The 19982-nt window shown below is 37.7% G+C and overlaps 1 protein-coding gene across 2 annotated transcripts; it reads left to right on the top strand.

Annotated features, from left to right (window-relative positions):
- Window positions 1-65: 65 nt before the first annotated feature.
- On the top strand, window positions 66-19410 carry LOC113682849 (attractin-like protein 1). 2 transcript variants are annotated; one of them, XM_027200027.2, is made up of 27 exons: window positions 95-303; window positions 1722-1796; window positions 1955-2074; window positions 3295-3423; window positions 3799-3977; window positions 4795-4857; window positions 5539-5644; window positions 6541-6640; window positions 7082-7307; window positions 7785-8099; window positions 8574-8658; window positions 8753-8817; window positions 9206-9292; window positions 9534-9734; window positions 10476-10664; window positions 11093-11164; window positions 11491-11556; window positions 11678-11707; window positions 12005-12095; window positions 12954-12994; window positions 13950-14026; window positions 14564-14648; window positions 15164-15312; window positions 15664-15725; window positions 17333-17411; window positions 17507-17584; window positions 18300-19410. In XM_027200027.2, the coding sequence occupies exons 1-27, from the start codon at window positions 143-145 to the stop codon at window positions 18525-18527; spliced, it is 3159 nt and encodes a 1052-aa protein (XP_027055828.2). In that variant the 5' UTR covers window positions 95-142; the 3' UTR covers window positions 18528-19410. The 2 variants fall into 2 exon arrangements, with proteins under 2 accessions (XP_027055829.2, XP_027055828.2); XM_027200028.2 differs by lacking the exon at window positions 11678-11707 and having other exon boundaries at window positions 66-303.
- Window positions 19411-19982: the final 572 nt, after the last annotated feature.

A 19982-nucleotide genomic window follows, 5' to 3' on the forward strand; every position in this document is an offset into this window, starting at 1 on the left:
CGGGTCGGGACCTATCGGGTGAATGGATCTTTTTTGAATGGGCTGTGCACACGATACCTGTGAATGGTCCTTCGTGTCCATGCCCTTAAGGATTTACCTCTGACAAAGCCAAAACATTTCGTTCGGCACAATGACCTGATGGATGGGGAAAAGAATGAATGCCTTGCGGTATTGTTTTGTAATTTATATTCTCTCAGGATCTATCCTCTGTGAATTAAGCAAATGTACACTAAATCCTGACCACACTGAGGAGATCTGTAACGGTGGAGGTTCTTTCTATCGTATCGAAAGCTGTCGCGAGAGGTGAGATATTTCGCGTAAAGTTTGTCGAATTGTCTTATCTGTTTCCTCAAACTCGTCAAACATCGAAATTTTTTAATTTTTATTTTTTATAAAAAAAGAGTAAGTAGAAACATGGTTAGTGTGCTAGTAATTTTTGATACGTATGTGTTCCTTATTTAATTTATCTAAGAGCTTCGGTTGTGAAATTCGATTGCGAATTGAATAATTTTTGTTGACTTTTGGTTATATTTATATACAACAACTTGGGTGATAAATGTGTCAAAGATGAGCATTTTTGAATGGTCCTACTCAAAACAGTGTTTTGAAGTATTGTCAGAGTGGTCTAAAATGGACATCCTTATCGAAAAAGTAAAACTTTTCGCCTCTTTCTTCGCCATAGAAAAGAACGTGACTTGAAAAGTGGATAGTTATGTATGAGCATAGAAGATTTCCATAATACATCCATTTGATAACCAGCTGGTTTTCTAAAGAAGAGTTGTAACAGAAAATACCGTCATAAAAATTTTTTGAAAGTGTAGATGTGAGAATTTATGATCATGGATACTGATGACCTGTTTAACAAAATTTATTTTTAAGGGCAATTTATTGAAGAATAAATTACTTACCACGATTAGCATTTCTGTGATGACTGTACTTTTTATATCATGGAGAAAAAGGAATAGACTTTAGCTCAGATGTTTACACGGTTCAGCTGGCATCTGCTCATTTCCTGTTAGGATATGGAATATACCAGGGTATAGTGCTAGGGGGTTTTTTGCCTGTCATTTTGTAATAAATGTTTTGAACTGTATGACATGTGTTTATCACATGGTTTTAAGGTTTGGTTAAGGAGCATAGCAATAACGAATACCACAAATTACAGGAACTAGACAGAAGTTACCATTAGATTTAAATGGTTCTTACTTATATTTTGCCTTTTGGCTTAATGAAAGAATCAAATTACGTAGCTACACAATTGTATTAAGGGCTGGATTTCAGATGTCTGTAAAACTATATTTTGCTGACATATCAGGAGACTGTCAAATGTTTGTCTTTTGGATTACAGATGCCACATTATTTGTGACACAGGAGTAGTCAGAAGCCAAGCCTTATAAGATGATTGGTAACAAGCTAAAACTATCTTTGTGGTCTGGATAGGAAAAATAGAAGTTTTCCTATATCTTAAGTAAATGATTGCTGCTGATTTTCATGGAAATCTGGGATGCATTGGGAAAATAGAAATGGTTCCTGATTTTTCCTAACATGTCAGGGGTCATCACAAACAATTGGAATGTTTAGGAGTTGAGTCTTTAGTCAGAAAACTCTGGGATGGCCAGAAAACAGAGAAATCCCCAACCATCTGGGATTGTCCCCAACTTAAAAACCAGCCTAAGTAAATTTCAAAGTGATTCTAACTTTGATTTTGAATTTTTCTTTAGGCATGGAGAATCAGATGTCAATATACCTGTAACACCAAAACCATCCAGGTCTGCTTGGCTCATTGAGACAGATGAGTAAGAAACAAAGCCATTCTTCTCACAAGTTATATTTGTTAGATGACAGTCAGTGACAAAAGTCTTGGAAATGTTGAATGAAATTTTTTAATCAGATTGTGATGACAATGTTTGTTAAAAAAAAATAAACTGAAACTTAAAACTTTGCACTTTTTCAGACCCAAAAACAACCGATCTGTGATACTGAATATAACTAAGTTTTCACGACTGTGTGGTAATATGAAATTGTATATTTATGATGGAACCTCAGTACGATCACCACTTATTGCCATATACAGGTAAGATGTTATTCTGTTAATACAACCAGTTTGGAGAATATTGGGTGTCAATTTTGATAACCATGGAAATTGTTTTGTGATCATAATGGGTCAATCACTTTATAGCTTCAACATCCCTTCCCAGGGCAACCCCCTGGGCATTTGATCCCTAATAGATTGGTTTGTTCAAATTCCTGCCTCCCAAGGCAAAAGATGTGTTCAAGTACCCCACCTAATTTTTTTGTGACCAAGCTTTAAAACCTAGACCTTATGGACCTTATAGACCTTTTCTTCGGAACCGTTTGCTTGCAAAAGTGAGCTACATGTATTTACTTTAAAACAGATACAATGCATCTACTCTGCTGGAAAAACGTCACACTTCCACTTCAAATTCTCCACCCAAACCAGGCAAGGTTCAAACTCTCCACCTGCTGGGCACAGATGATGGTCAAATGCATGTTGGTTGTCTGAGGGGAAGGGGGATTGTTGAAGCTTCAAATTGATCAGGACATAAAGCCATAGTAACAACTGTGGTTTGAATCACTGATAAAATTTTATTGTGTGGGCACCAAGCTGTGATGCTAACCCAGTTACTTGTGAAACTCAGATAGTTCTGAACACTTTTTATTTGATTCTGACTGGTTAATTGGGAACTCACCACTCACAGTAAAGTTCAAGCCAGGCAAACAAATCTTGAGATGGCAAATTGATAGTTGCTGTTTGCAGTTTAGTGTTCTTACATGCTTGTTTGGCTTTTCCTCTGAAACACACAAACATTTGTGAAATATTTCAAGGGTCCTAGTTGTTTGACTTTTGTTGTAAGTGCTCATCTGTTTGATAATCCTTTCGGGTGAGTCAGCGGGAAGCCTTATCATGGACTCATCTTGGTTACATGTATTTTCATTTGGGACTTACAGCAAGTAAGTGAAATCTGGGTCATTGAATATATATAGGCAGATTATTTACACAAAGTCTAACCCAAACCATGGTTTTATGCAAGCAGTGGGCCTCAGGTATGCTCTTTAAGAGGGTTGAATTGATTAAATTAATGTCTGTTAGTTTTTAGCCTTATTGACACTGTTCCCAAAAACAAATGTTCAGATAAAAGGTTTGGCTAAATTTAAAAGATAGTTTAGAACCAAGTTTCATTGAAGAATGGCTAAACTTTGTTCAAGTAGCAAGCTCCATGTTTTCAAATGGGAAGCATACAAATTAACATGTAGCTTTTGAATTATTTTCAGTAACCTTATCAAAGCAAGGACCAGAGAAAAGCCTAGTCCACTTCTTCAAGCAACATCTGGATCTGCACTTATTGTTCTCAGTAGAAGAAATGACAAGATAGATGATTGTTGCTTTGTCATTAAGTACAGGTAAGGCATAAAGTTCATTTCTACACTTTGCACACCACAAGTTAAAAAGGAAATTGATTTGGCACTTAATTTCTTCTTTAAATATTTAGATACACCACAATAACAAAATTGTTGATTTACTTTTCAACTGTAGAATGTACATTTTATTGAAATTAAATTAAGTGCAGTTTTCAATGTTCCCCATTGAAACTTATTTCCTAATTATAATCTCAATTACTTTGCTAATTTATCATGCTATTGTATTATACTTATTGATTTTCATTCAAATTAAGAATGTGTCCTTCCAAAACGAATGAAGAATATGGTTATAACAGATAGTGCTTTGGAACTTATAAGCCATTGCTTCTTCTTATTTCACCTCTTTCAATGTTGTAGTTTTGAGGAGAAGTGCCTCATAGAGTGTGGCAGGCATGGTCTATGTTCAAAAGGGATTTGTAATTGTAGTGCTGGGTGGACGTCCAGAAACTGCAGCTTACCAACGTGTCCAGTTGTATGTAATAATGGCTCATGTGATGCCAAGACCAGGAAGTGTAACTGTGCCAGTGGATATTCAGGTTTGTGAAAATTCTGAAATTATGCCCTCTTATCCTCACTTACCAGTATATAGACCCTTAGAAGTGTTATTGTGCTAACTCCTGCTATATGCTTGAAGCATATTGATCATTAGTAACAGTTGTTTATATTAGTATAAACTGATAAATATTAAATGCAAATGTAACAATAATAATCATAACATATCACTTTACTTCAGCTGCAAGTTCCCTTCAAGTTTAGCTGGGAGGTTTAAATCCTTTCAACTTTTGTTTTCTATTCCTTCCTGATTGAAATAGACCTTTTGGAGCTCAAAATGAAAAGTAATTAATTATTCTAAACCATACAAGATATGTTCAGAAATGCAGGCAGTAACAAAAATGGTAAAAATTCGTCAAAATTGTCAAATCAGCCAAGCCAATTCTTCAAATCCTTGAATTTTCACCTAGTTTGACAAGTTTTATTGTGTTTAGATTGGTTCATGTTCTTTGTGTTTGGATGCAAACCACTAAGAAAAATTGTTATTAAAAAATATATATTTTTAATCATTTTTTTTAAAGCCCGGCACCACCATCTAAAAGCCTTTCTGGGAGGAACTTTTTTTTAAAGAAAACAAAAACAAATAGAGCAGGTGAAACTAAAAAAAAAAAAAGATTTTCTTGGCTTACAGTGTATTTCTTTATTTTCATGTCTGAGGAAAGTTTGCCACAAAGTTTTGTCCTAATTTGCATGAACCAGTTCTTGTGACTTGTGTTCAAACATAATGAAGGTGGATGAAGTTAAATGTATTTCCTGTTAATCCTGTGGGAACCTTTGAGTGATAAATGTTTGATGTTGCAGGAGAATCATGTAATATCACTGATAATAGGAACTTTTGGAGCTCACCTGTGGCAAATAACCAAGGTAAATTGTCATGCCTTAGACTCTCTGACTTATGAGAGCTAATAAGTCTCTAATGCTTTTAAATTAGAGGTCTATGGAAAAGGGGTGTCTATTGCCAAAATGATGGTTGTTTTTTTTCCCTCTAAACCATTGTTCAGCTTTAATTTGTAAAAGCTGGAAACAATGTACATTTCATTTGTAGATCATGCGATGGAATTGTTGTCAAAAGAAAACCTGTTTTAGAATTTTCCATCTATACCTTAGTGGGTAATGTTGGTTATAAACATCTATGAAATTGTGACAATTATAGCATAACTGTTTTCAAAGGAAATTGTGCAATAATTATTGATTGAGTTTGGGGCAGGTACAAATTTGTTGCAGAACTTCATGTGTATGCAAAGAAAATGAGGAATATGTCATGGGAAGGAGATAGGTTTATCAGAAACTTAACCCCCTCAATGGGGGTTCATGAAAGTGGAATTTTATAGTACTTGTTTGGTTGTATTAAATTTTCATGAATATGTTGTGTTTAAGTTCTGCTTTGGGCAAACAATTATTCTTCTTTTTTAAATTACTGAAAATGTAGCAAGCACATACATTGTGCAGAGTGTGTAGTGCTAATACTAGAGTCTGTTGGTGCATGAACATTCCTGTGTGGTCTTCATTCATTGATATTCAGTTTTAAACTTCTCTTAATTTAAGATGCTTTAGATGGTGTTTCTTCTCATGCTATGGCTGTAGTTGGAAATTACATATGGGTTTTTGGTGGATTTTCTTTATCAAAAGGACCCCTGGATGTATTAGCAAGGTACTCTCTAGGCCAATATTCAAGTGGTGTATTTTTTTATTTCTTTAATTGTATTACAGATCAGTAACAGGTTTTTCTTTGAGGTATTAAGAAGCCAAATTTAAAGTTTTCTGAAAAGTAGATGATTGTGGGTCCAGAGGACCCATGTGAGGGGCTTAAGCCTATTGTTTCTAGGGGTTGGGGTGCACTCCCTGGACTTTGTTTTTGAATTGAAGGCTGAAAAACGTATTTCCTGGCATTTTGGGGCTTGTAACTTGACATTAGAGAGACAATTTAAGCTGCAATTATGCTGTCAAATTTTTGTCTCAAAATCCAATGTGTGGGACAACAAATTATATTGTATGTACAATGTACTTTCCTGCACAGCAGTATGATTTGTTGAAAAAAGACAGGCATGAACATAATGTTTCTACACTGTCCTTGAGTCAGCGATCTTTTTGATGTTTTAGACAAGATAGGCACTGCAAATTTATACTTCTATGAGCCTAAAGTTAGACCTGATAAACATCATCTCCTCACCATATCGTGACTCTTGAAGTAATGAAAATGGTCAACAAAACCTTGCAGACAAGCTGATGAATTTTACCAGCTTCCAGCTCTTATATACAAGCTTGCAATAGGGAATGGAATTATCATTCACAGAACTTTTCTTTTCATATTATTTTGGGTTCATCTCTCAAGAGTGTCACTTGATAGGATTAGGACAGTAATTTATGACCTAACCTTTTTTCAGGTTATCCCTGAGAAATTGTTCTGCAGATGTGACAAATAAATTTTTTGCACTTGTTGGATATGAGATTGGATATAGCCAACATGCTTGCATTGAAAAATCTTTAAAACTTAGGCTATTAGTAGGTATGGATTGACATGTTTTAAAATTCTTTGGTCTTCTTTAGATACAATATAAGAGAGAATAGATGGGAAATTATTCAAGCTTCAACTGAAAAACATCAACGACCATCAGCAAGATATGGGCATTCATTAGTGGCATATGATGTAAGAATCAGAATAATCCTTCCTCCTTTGCAAAAATGCATGTCGTAGTTGCGTCTCTTCTACATTTAATAAAGGAATGACCAAGCTAATATTTACCAGTGTGGAACTCTCTTCAAGAACTGCTGACTATAAAAGCCTGTTCAAATGCACACAAAATTTTAATGCAATAGAAATTCGACCATTTCTAAACTTAATCCAACACCACTGAACATCTTATAGCATGTTGTAACATGTAGCTATAGGGTGGCCAAACAGGTGCAACATGTTGCATGCAACAATGTTGCAAGATGTTGCATTTGAATGTTATATACATTTGACCAGGCCTTCAAGATATCAATGCGTTTGATTGACTGACAACAATAGCAAATTGGTTAAATCAGATTGCGACCTTACTACCAAATGTGGTAAAATATCCAATTTGTCCTTCATTTCTGGTTTCAGAATCACCTCATCTTGTTTGGTGGAACTTGCAAGAAAGGAGCTGTTTCTAATGAAACCTGGATATTAAACACTACATCAAGGCAGTGGATACTGTTAAGAAGTTCAGTTTATAAACCAGTGGGTGTATCAGGACATACAGCCACTGTTGTTGAAAATGAGATGATTGTTTTGTTTGGATATAATCCTGAACAAGGGGTTTCAAACTTGATCCAGGTATTTGGGCTTGGTGAGTGAATGGCACGTCTAGTTTTCTTCATTTCTTTAGTGATAATTTCAGACTAAGGACTCTGAGTTTGAGGAAGGGTGCTTCACCAATCAATACATGTGGTTCTAGTAAAAGTGTTCAGGGAAACTAATATATGTTAGAGGGAGGGAGGGAGAGGGGAAAGGGTTTGTCTGATTTAAATAAGCACAACCAGGCATACTTAGTAGTACCCTAGCTCCCACCTTCTCAAGCCTGTTTCACACCTTAGGTTGGTCGGCCTTAAGGTAGGCAAGCACCACCAAAGCAAGGTAAAAGTGGGGAATAGGGGAGAGAAAGACTGCTTTCTTCTCATCAGTCACCTTCAAGGCAGACTTCATCACTTTTTTTGTTTGGTTATCACAGTCAACCACTATTTAAGAGCCTGGACCTTCTATGCCTTAGCTTGGTTGTTATTTTTAACTTACTCTAAGGAAGTAAACTTTTGATCATTTTTATCAGTGGACAGAGTGTGGAGATCAAGTAAAGTAGACTCATCTATCGTCAGACCCACCTATGGTCACAGCAGTGTGCTTCACCCAGGTACAGGACGTATTTATGTACATGGTGGTTACAGAATGCTTAACAGCTCCTGCTACAGAGCATCCAGTGAAACGTTCTATTATGAGTCCAAGGCTGGAAAATGGTACCAGCTGCGTAATATTGGTATACCAAGGTTTCTTCATTCAGCAGTCATTATTGATAGCGCAATGATCATTTTTGGTGGCAGAGGAGAGAAGGAATTGGTATCGCGCCACCTGATGGTGTTCGACATTAGTGAGTGTCCTCCTTGGCTTTCTCGATTTTTCCAGTGGTATTTCAGTGTGTATCCAGCTTGTATGTTTCAATTTTGAGAGCCATTTTTCTTTCTAATTTTGCTAAGACTTAAAGCAAAAGTTTGTTTTCGAGTTTGTGTCATCATGGAAAGTTTTCTTTTGATAAAATCCCAATGGATTTAGCTGCTCACAACACATTGTGAGAACCATTGCGTTTCGTTTTGATAGATTTTTGTTTTTTTTTTTTCACTTCTCACTAAAAGTAATGTTATGATTGTAGCGGCTTCATTCCTATAAAAAATATCAATTATTGTATCGATTATTAGAGGGAGTATAGTCAAGAAATCGGATGATTATGATCGTCTTATCTTTCGTGGTACAGTGGCAAAGGCACAGACAATTATACTGCTTAAATCTACACGTAGCTTTTGAAAAAACTTTGAGCTCGTCTGATCAGGCAATACATTATTTTCAGATGAAATGAAATGGAAATTTCCAATCAATACTACTGTACCAAAGACTGCGTCTCGTTATGGACACTCATCTGTGGTTGTTGACAGGTGAAAAGTTTCTTTTGACTTGTTTATGGCTTCAAGATATTCGTATGATTTGTCTGCAGTTGCGCGAGTGAAACTGTTCTTTTTGTTTTTGTAGCATCATGTATGCCTTTGGTGGATTTGCAGGACTTATGTTTAACTCTTTCCTTCAATATTCCCAAGGTAAGTTTGGTTTATCCAGGATAAATTTCAACACACTTGAAAACTGCTCTGAGTGTGGCAACATTAAATCAGTGATGACGGAAGCTTTTTGGACTTTTAATAATTATGGCAACGATACAGTGGTGGTTGTTCATACATGCCAAGTCTGATGATACGTTGATTGATCAAGTGATGGAGGGGCACTTCCTAGCGCAGATATCCGAAAGTAAGGGATTTATGTTAAAGCTCTTCATCCCTTCTCCTTTCTCCCCTCCCCCCCTCCCCCCCCGCCCACTCTCCCTCTTTATTTCTATTAGGAGAGCTTGCTATACACGACACACGATACAGTGGTATTGCTGGCCATGATATTAATGATGATATGTGTGTGTTTGCTGATTTGTGTTGACAGGAGATTGTATGTCACAGGGATCTTCACTCAACTGCTTTGAAGCATTCCCTACCCCCAGTGTTCTTTTAAAACCGCTTGTTTCTTCAGGTGCGTATAAAAACATTATATTGTAACTCTTCCAATGCGATCAACTCGTTTGTTTCCCACAACTTCACTCTGATTACAACAACAAACAGTCATGCTGCTCTTGAGTCGACTATGAGAGAGGCAGGCACTTCTAGCACTGTACATTAAATGTCTATTTGTAGATGTCGTACAATCGTAAAGGAAGTTGTCAACAGCAGACTGGCCATTCACAGTACGTTAAACAGATATTTTTACCACACAGATTCATGTACGTCCCATAACCCTCGCAGCGACCAGTGTCATTTGCGGCACACTTGTGCAGACTGCCTTAGAGGAGATTCCGATGACAGCTGCCTGTGGTGCGAAACTCTAAACCAGTGTGTGTCAAAAGTCACCCTTCGTGTCACGTTCCCATATCAGCAGTGCATGCAGATACTTGAGCGTGGCACTGGCGCATGTTCAGGTGAGATTCACGCAGCCCTGCACAATAGGTTTTTTTGTGTAGGTGTGTCTGTCCACTCCATCAAGGTATTTAGAGCATGAGAGTGTTATATTCCATGCAAGGTTCCCGAGTTCAAAGGGGAGCTCTGCACTGAATAATTTTTTTTTGCAAGAAGTCTTCCCTTGATATCTGGCTGAAATTTTGACGGAAAAGTTAAGACTTTGAAAAAAAAATTTTGTTTGCAAAAAAAAAAAAGACCCTTTACAGGAATGGCCACCAAGACTAAGAAAAGTTGCATTCTATCAGCAAGGAAGTACAAGGCTGAAACTGTGCGCTCTTAAAAGTTGAAGTCAGTGCGATTTTTAATTGAGGAAACGACAAGAAGTGGAAAATTCGACAACAGATGATAGAATTGGCGCATAGCAGAGCGTACTGTACCTACATACTCACAAGTACCTATTCGTTTGTTTATTTATTCATCTTTTGGAAAGCTTTGCGTGTTTTGATGTTTTGTTGTGTATTTCGTCTTTGGTTAGCTTTTTACTTGCTTTTGGTCTATTTTGTGTTGTGTCTTTGTTACAACGTGGCCCGCCTAGATGAGTTTAGGCTACCCACGGGTCCGTTAAAATGTGGTAATTTTGATAATCATTTTCGAGCGCCCGTGCCTGTGTTAGGTGAAGAAGAGGGGAGAATGAGTTACGCTTTAGAATACTTACTTTGTTTTGGTTTTTGTTGACATGAATCGCTGTCTTATAATGACAGATTTACAGTGTGCGAATGTGAAAACTTGCCGTGACTGTTCAATGCTCCCTGGGTGTGGTTGGTGCGATGATGGGTCTGGGACTGGTTCGGGGAGGTGCATGCCTGGGGGCAAGAATGAACCCTTTCTGGGAAGTGGAGACTCTTATGCCGACTGTTCGAAGTCACGCTGGAATTTTATAAACTGTCCAGGTAACAGAAATATAATATAGAAGTTATTTGGCTTTGATAATCACTGATAAGGTGACTGTAGCCATTTTGAGGCTGTAAGAAATGAGCCTTAGTTGTCAATAAATTTTCCTCTTTGAGGGCAGCAGTTCAGTTCAGCGTCATATTTAGCTACAATGTTCAACAATATCGCAATCATTTCACGCGAGGCTTATTTGATCTTATTCTTTCCATAACGACTTTGAGTAAAAACCGTCTTTGGTACAATGCCGTCATCTTACAGATAAGGTGTGACACAAATACTACCCGTAACGCCACAGTTAACTCTGGTTGTCACGTAATTCTCCTCATTAGATGCAACATTTTTTATTTGCTCGAGACACGTACTTGTCCTTTTTGAAGGCCGTTGTACACGTATCTCATTATATGATGAACTTCTTTTTGGTATGCAGCTTGTCAGTGCAATGGCCATAGCAAGTGCGTTGAGGGAAACCGGTGTGAAAACTGCGAGGATAATACTGCTGGTGAGATGAAATGTTGAGGAAACAATATAGAATACTGGCAGACGAAGCACCGCCAGCAATGACCGCACCAACAGCATCTTTAAGCCTTTAGCTCCTAGGAGTAACTATCATCTAATTTCTCCTTACAAAATCACCCCTGAATCACACGTTAAGGTAACGGGAACAAAGGAAATGATCACCAACTTAAGATGCTCTTGATTGGTTGACAAATTCTCCTTGTCAGCACCGTAGGAAATGTATGAAGAACAGATTGGAGAATATGGTATCATTATGTCAAGAGACCGCCTGAAATTTTCATTCTTTTTTACTGTATTTTTTTGGCACAGGTGCCCACTGCGAACGATGTGCTGATGGGTATTATGGAGACCCTAGGAATGGAGGGAAATGTGTAGGTTAGGAATGAGACTTTTTAATCTGTAGTATCACTTAGTTGTAAGTTGAATTAATTTATTTGTTCTTTGAGGCACAGAGAAAGTGCCACATAGCTAACACTGACACTATTCCTCTCTGTAGGACTACTTGCGCACTATATGTTCCGCTCCTGTACGTATAAAACCGTTTGAAGTTCTTTTGCTCAAATTCATATCACTTAGTAGCACAGAGTTATTGGTTCTATTGACTTATCACTTTAATATACTTCTTTTCATTATAAATACCAGTTTTGAAACTTGTTATGATTTTTCATTTTTTCCCAAATACCTTAATGACGGTGTAATGTAAAGACCAAATGAAAACAAACCAATGACAGCATCATATGTGGGCGTTTTCCCTTACACATGGTGACTTTGATAATGGCTAATTGATTTTTAAGAGATTGCGTTTTTTTCCGATTGCTTTCAGATTGCAGATGTTCTTCCCAAACTAAGTTGTGTGATTCTGAAGGCAAATGTCGATGTCTTGCCCTCGGCGCCACTGGTAATAGGTGTGATAGGTAGGTGTTCGCAATCATCCGCTGTGTGTTATTGTTGTTTTAAATCTGCTAATAAGGGGTCAGAGTGATATCTTTTTTCCTTTTTTTAACTCCACATTGACTGCTTGACTCGTTAGATGACTCTTTTCCTAAGTCAGGTTTCGCCGTAAAAAATATTGACCTAAATACTCCCTTTTTTCGCCAATCGAGCTTGTTTTTTTAATATTCTTCTTGAGTCCATTTCTTCACTTAGAACTCTTTCACTCTTTCAGCGTCACTGGTTCGAGCAGTATGCAGGACGTGTGTCACTTACTAATGATGTTTGTGATTCACACTTGTCTGTTTTCCCTTTAGTTCAGTATTACAGCTTCTAAGTGATGTATTTAGGTGATTGAGTCTATCCCTTTAGAAAATATTTCCGAGTCTTTCACCTAATAAATCTTAAAAAGTCCATCAGAATCGCGAGTTTCGTCTAGAAATTTACTTATCTGGCGGGATAGTAGTGATCAACACCGCAATTCTTTGTCACAGTGGATCGAACTGGCCAGCTAGTGCTGACTCATAGTAGGCACCCTTAATAACCTAAATACATTTTATGATGCAGTCTACGTACAATGATTATGAATGGAAAGTAAATAGGGACTGTTTTGGCTTTACTTCACGACATGGTGTGTGATCTGTCTAGTGTACTGGCGTTATCCTTTTAGCTAATCAAATCCAAACTAAAATCAAAATTGACTTTGCTTTGCGTATCCTTTTTCGTTTGAGGTAGGGTACATGTATTACCTTTGATTTTTGTCGCATTAACTTTTGTCCAAGTGAGTGACTAGTACACCCTACTATCATACAGGTTCATGACTTTCTTCATCATCTCCGCAGGTGTGTGCCTGGTTATAATCGTGGAGGTGACTTCTGTTACTGTACGTTGAACTGATTTTTTTGGCTGTTTTGTATCCAGGAAAGTTGTCGGTTGATCACAGAGAGTGTTCCCTTTGTTAAGCGTCTGTAATAAAGTATATCAACCCTTCTACAGTTGGGGGGGGGGGGGGGGTAAGGGAAGAGGGAGGGGCGGGAATTAAAACCATTCAATGTATAGGTGCAGAGGAAATTCACATCAGAATCAACTTTAGTGCCACTGATTCATGTTGTAACTCATATAGTTTCATTTCTTTGAAGAAAACTAATGTTAGGAAACGATAAAGGACAAATGTACGTGTTGGGGCCTACAATATGTTAGGGGTATTCTAAATATGAACAATCTCAGATTATTAAAATTGTGTTGGCTTGAAATTTTAGTATTTACTTTTCTAATCTATCCTCTGATGGCTGCGAGGAATATCGTAACTAAAATTAAATAAAGTTTAATCGCTATCTTCAGTAAGAGTGTAATGCACAATTGTGAGGCAATCAGGCCAACCCTTCTGGTGGGTTTTACCTGCCCTTTTGCAGACTGCTTGTTCGCTTTGGTTTATTCTGTTATTTCAATTATTGGATAATTTCTAATATCATTGGGGTGATGTGACGAGTTATGTTCTCATTTTGTTATGGCGAGACGAATTTGTCACTAAGATATAATACCGTCAAGAAGTACAGGGAAAATACACTGCAAATGTGTAACAGAGTTAAAACAAAGCCATGAATGGGAGTGACGTGGTATTTAAAATCATGATATACCCGTATTTTTTTTCTTTATCGTTACGAGATATTAAGGGTTAGATCATGAGAAAGAAGGGTTGCAATGTTATCAGTGGTGTGAGTATCCTAGAAAGTAGCAGTGATGCAGTGGTTGGAGATAACAGGTCCGCCAACTTTCAGTTCTTTTAACTTCGCAATAAACAAATGCTGAAAAAAAATAATTTTTTTCTTTATTTCTAGATAATTTTCTTGGATCTAAGAAAGATTTTAATGTAACAGGATTCAAGACTTTCAATTTTGAGTATACACTCAAAGAGGTAATATATAGTTTATATAGTGGCTCTACGCTCCCTTAACCACTCTTTTGTCATCAACGGTATCGTAGTGGTGGTATGGAAACCTCGCTTTGAATCGTATTCTTCGCTAGAGTGTTGACTCAAAGACGCATGCGTGGCCCTACTAAGTCAAATGCGTTTTATTGAGAATACGTCAGCTTTTCTGTTTTCAGTGCAGCTCTTCTTTCCTGATTGGTAGGAGATAGGTTAATCTAAGGTGTAAGTAAGCAATTCTCATCACCTGTACGACATGTAACCAGTGGCCTGCCCAACGGTGATTCCACTGATCTGAACGAAAAGGGTACCACGCCCTTTCTCGTTCCAATCTTTCGTTTATCCAAACACTCGACCCCCCAATCGAAGAAAAAAAATCAATAAGCAAGTACAGCTATGAAAGTATATTGATCCCTAGTTGGTACTGGCTTTTTTTAGACAGGCGTTTGTGATTTTATAGCTGTTAAAGGACCCAGTCAAAGTTAAATTTTTAGATATCGACCGTGCGTTAAATTTATTTTTCAGGAAAAACGTAGTGTTTCTGTGGAGATTAAGTGGAAAGGTGGCAACAAAGGATCTAAGGCGAGGGTGAACATAACCATGGGCGATAGTAAGTACGAACCCGCTTTGTGTAGAGGCTTACACAGCTGTTGTCAGTTAGCTTTGGCTGTTTTTTGTTTTGTTTTGTTTTGTTTTTTTCATAAATGGCTTTTTAAGTCGGAAATGGCTAAAAGCGGTGTCCTAGTTGTTTTTATGACCCTCAAGTTCAGGCCTGATTCTTGGGCTCTCGTAGGGCTTCGGTCCAAACAGGAGTGAATAGAGGAATGAATGTTAACTTTATTTATACACGGGTATGAATTGATGGGTACGGAGCATGAATCTGTACCAGCAAACGGTCACGGGAAACCTAAGGAGGACTGCGAGTGTCACGGGAAACATAAAGAGGACTGCGAGGGGGAAGGGAAGGGTGGGGTGGGGTGGAATAGGAGTTGGACAAGCATCCTAACCGGGAGGAGTAAAAATAGTTCTTTTTGCTTCACGGAGAGCAGGTTAAGCTCTGGCAGCTATGCAATTAATTTTCGTTTCCGAACTGTATTTTATGTTACATTTGCCTTTTTTATTTAGATAATGAAGAGGAAATTAAATACGGTCATGAGAAGGTTCCATTCACGACTGAGTTTCGCCATAATGAGTATGAGTTCGGTTCTGATGGGATTACTATCAGAGGCTACATATATGACATCGAGTCTGGTGATGAAGGAGCCTTTCTTCGTGTAAGTTTAAACACAACAATTATATCCACTGTCCACTGTCCACTATCCCTTTGGCGTCAACTCTCGACCATTTGGGATAACGCTGAATTACTCAACTAGTCTATTTGGGGGAGTATCAGGTAAACTTAGTTTTCCGGTGTAGGACGGTATGGTAGAAACCCTGGAGTGACATAGTCACTTAGAATACTCACCTTGTTGCAGTGTTTTATAAAAATCAGTTTTAAGTGCTGCTATCGATACGTTCCTATTTTTTTCTTTTCAATGGCCATTTTCGAAAACCCAGAGAATTCTTTTTGATTGCGAGACTACGTAAAGGTTATTTGCTGTTACCCACTATTTTCACTGTTACAGATTACTATCGAAAATCTGGCGGAAACCATTGATCTCCTGGAGTTCTTTCTGACGTTTTTCGGGTAAGCTTCATAGTGTTTGTGTTTGCTTACTTACCAGGAAATAGTTGTTCTAATCTCGGACTATCACAGCTCAACTTCCCTCCTCTATTTCAAGGAGGGCCTTTCACAACCTGCAGGGTGATGGTTCGGCTATCAAGTTATTTTGGTTGGGTGCTTTCCATCTTCGCTATATCGTGTCACAAGGCCTATACCTTTTACCCTTTGATTACAACTCTCTACCTAGGAGTGTTGCGCTGGGGTGCCTTTTGATCGAAAGTCGTTCGTTATTACAACGTGGAATCAAAACAAATGAAAACTGGTCAAATGAATATAATGAAAGCTTAAAGGAAATATTAGTAAACTGTGTCAGATACGGGAGATTTGCGTGACTAAGTCGTCCTTAGATTTAGTTTTGCATCTTATTGTTGTAGGTTGTAGCGTATGGACTTAGAACAATCACAGAGAACAGAAAATTCAAAACCACTGCAATTCCGGCTTTCTTGGACACTAAGTTGAAATTTCCTCCAAAGTGCATAATTGAGATTGTGAGCTGGGAAATAATTGCTGAAGACCTACCCGTTGCTATCACCCTTGTCCATTCATATTTTGGCGTAGTCATCACTGGATTATATTTTGAAATACACTCTGTGTTTCCTTTTCTCACCAGTTTGAAATCTTAATCGCATGTTTTAAAAGGGTGGTTCGTTAGAGAGTTTATCCCCGTCTTAAACCTCGAACTCCCATGAGTGACCGAAACAGAATTTCTCCTTGCAATATCAATACAATATCAAGAAGACTAGTGATGAGAAGAAAGAAAAATATCCATCAGGGGATAAGTAGTCGATCCATTACCAAATTCGCCAAACTAACATCGTAAGAATTGTATGAAAGACTATAAGGAGAATTTTACTAATAAGATCCTAAGAGTGAAAGGTCAAATGAAGACTCCATGTCTAGATGTCTATTGCTGGTTTTCAGTGTCACGCCATTCAAAATAGATTAAAATAAAAAATAAAAACCGTTCAATCGATTTAGTCTAGAATCTGGAAATAGAAAGAAGCTAGATATGTAAAGACTCTCGCCAAGATTCATGTCACAGCAATTTTTCTTGCGGAAGATATGAGGAGAAACGTTTTTCCCAAATTTATAGAGATTTGTATGGAGCCGCCATGCTGGTGCCCACCTAGATGGGCACCAACATGGCGGCCGGAAACCAGCAGAAACATCTGTCACTGAGTTTTGCTACAAAAGCGTGAATTTATCTCTCTAAGAACTCATAAACGTAACAATAATACTTTATTCTAATACAAGAACTGTTCAGATAGCTGAATTTCCCTAAATAAGTCACCTTTTAAACCAACATAACAGCTCTCTCGCTCGTCATGTAAAGGCCACGTCACGCAAAAGCTTAGAAATTCAAGAGTAGTCTATCACTAAACCAAGAACCCATTTGGAGTGAAAATTTGTCTGAATATTAGTTTTTAGCTGTTCTAATACATCATGAAAGTAAAATCTCAGGAGGATCAATAGTTCTGAAGTCTGAAATTTAGTGACGTCACGTGAAAACCAGCAATTGAATTGTTTAATTCAGAATTGTAGTGATAACTCATGGTGATCCTTTTCCGTAGCTGTTTCCTGTCGTTGCTTCTCATGGCCGGAATCGTGTGGAAAGTGAGGAATCGCTACATCTCTTACATCCTGAACAGGGTAAGAACCTTGGGTTTTCAGCAGTTGAATTTCTGTCATTAATACTATTGGCGGCGTTTCAGTCACCAATGAACGGTTTTCTTTTCTTGTTTCAGCAACGACGGGAGGAAAGACAAAAGATGGCCAGCCGTCCATTTGCTAGAGTGTCAGTTTTCCTTCATGCTCATAATAAGGTTGGTTCTTCACACTGTAAATGGGCTTCATCATATTTTTTGCGTCATTTCACGTAGAGTGTTGAAGATCTCTTTCTCAATCTATCTTATCTTACCCACTAAGGCCATACTGCCCCCTTTCCTTTTATGATGAAATTTTCAGCGTTTTCTTTTTTGTAAAGGGTAGGTTTCCTTCACTTTTGAAGATGATTATTAAAAGGAACATTAACTCGGAATATATTGACAGAAGTCCATTTTAACCATGACATGAGACAAGCAATTGAACTGCCATGACATTATTAGACTCATTATTAGCTCGAACCTTTCTCTTGTCCTGTGGTACGGCAATGGCAGGTTTTGGGGCAATTTGTACGTAGACAGCTCCTGCCTTTGCTGTTTATTTCTTTACATAACTGTGTCGTTCAAGTTGGACAGAACATCTTATGTACGGTACTTACCATTCGTGTGAACCATCCGAATTGAAATTTCTGGCGTGCAAATTAATGATTGAATTTGGGTTTAAGCGAATAAAACTTACCCAAACTCTTTAAAAAGACTGAATTTCTTTTTTCTCGTGTATATGTAATAGTAAGCACATCTTTCTGCCTAGTTGTTGCGTGTAATTCAGTGGTAATGAGATTTTTATGTCATGTTCAGAAGAACTGTCTGACATTAATAAAGTTAGCCGGAATATAATCATGCTCCAACCACTCTTCTCTTATATGCGATACTTCAGTCCACCCCTGGACCTGTTGCTGTGGAAACCTGTGAAAATGGCAAAGCGTCCGTGCTTACCGTTCTTATGAGGTTACCTGGGACTGAGGATGGCTTAACTCCTATTGGCCAAAGTGGTCTGTGTTTCGCAAGTGTTTTAGGGACCCACACGGAACAGACAACGAGTGCCCCGGCACCGAAGGCTACACGAATTAGGACCACCAAGCGATGTGCCTCAACGTGCGTATAATCCGAGAACAAAGGTTCAAATGTAGATGTGAATTACTTTGCCTGCTACCTTGCAAGGACTTTTTAGGAAACAAATTTCCAATTTAAAGTGTTTCATGGCACGACTTAACTCGAACTTTGAATAAGTGCGTTTGAAAAGATTGTTGAGCAATCGTGAAACTACGTATCGAGAACCTTCAGTTAGGGATTTTCTCCCAATTCTGTCGAGGTAACAACTTATGCTTAATTTACTTGGAATCTTGAACTCGAGCGCGATGTAAACTGCTTTAGGTATATGCTTTATAGAAATGGTTGGACTGGGCTGCTCCTGATTGTACAGAAAAGATCAGGATTCCTTCCCATGAACACTCTACTTACTTCGCTCTGATCGTAACTTCGACCTCGAGTTATTTAGTTTCATAGATTGAAAATTGGAGGAAGAATTTGATCTTGAAGTATTGAGTTTATATTTTTATAGAAATTTGTATTGAGTTTAAAATTAATTGCAACAGCACTTGTAATTTCTCCCTTGCCCACTAGTTTATATTTAATAGTAGTTTATGTCTACTAGACTCTCTCGTCAGACTGTAACCTGGTAGCAACAGTGCAAGCGAACAAGTAAGACTTATTACTTTTTTATTCCAAGTTTTATCCGAAAAAATGGCGAGATATGTTTGGCGAATTCCAAAGACTTTGGGTTGTAGTAAGATACCTCTCATTTTTTTATTGATAAAAAATAGGAGATATTCATTTATTTATAAGTTTGTAAATGTTAATTGAATTGTTTAAAAAAATTGAAAAAAAATTAAGTTAATGTTTTCAACGAAGCAAGACATTGAATCAATTAAGATAGAATTATCAGGATTTTGTACAGAAATATAAAATAAATGAAGCGGAACATTGAATACTGTTTGTTTCTTAACTTTATTGAAAATAACAAACTGGCAAAGTCTGTTATTTATGCGAACGTTTTCTAACGCAGTGGAAATGGGACCTCAAAAACTAAATGCAAAAATGTACTTTAAGCCCCTAAAGGACCCTATCAGAGCTTTACTTGAGTTCTATTTAACGCCAACAGCTCTAAAGTTGGCGCTACCATGATTTTTATGAAGAAGTCTGACGTTACCTTGATTTCTTTCTCGTTGAAATCCACCTAAATAGACTGAAGATGATGGTTTCATGATTTTAAATCCTTTGTTAACTTGCAAATTTTGACTTTTCTTCCATCCATTTTGAAATCACTGGTGATCCCTGCAATCTGATTGGCTCTCAGCAGTGCGATTTCTTAAGGAATCGCACTGTTTTTGTCTGCCAATGAGAAAGCGACACTGAAGCAAAACAACAATTAATCAGAGAAAGATGTTTGTCGTCTCGAGCGTGGAACAAAGAAAAAATTCTGAATCCCCATCAGGAATCGAACTCAGACCTTCGGATTTTGCGCTCCGATGCTCTACCACTGAGCCACAGAGACTATGGT

This window comes from Pocillopora damicornis, chromosome 2 (genome assembly GCF_964200805.1).
Source record: "Pocillopora damicornis chromosome 2, jaPocDami1.2, whole genome shotgun sequence".
In the NCBI taxonomy this organism is placed as follows: Eukaryota; Metazoa; Cnidaria; class Anthozoa; order Scleractinia; family Pocilloporidae; genus Pocillopora; species Pocillopora damicornis.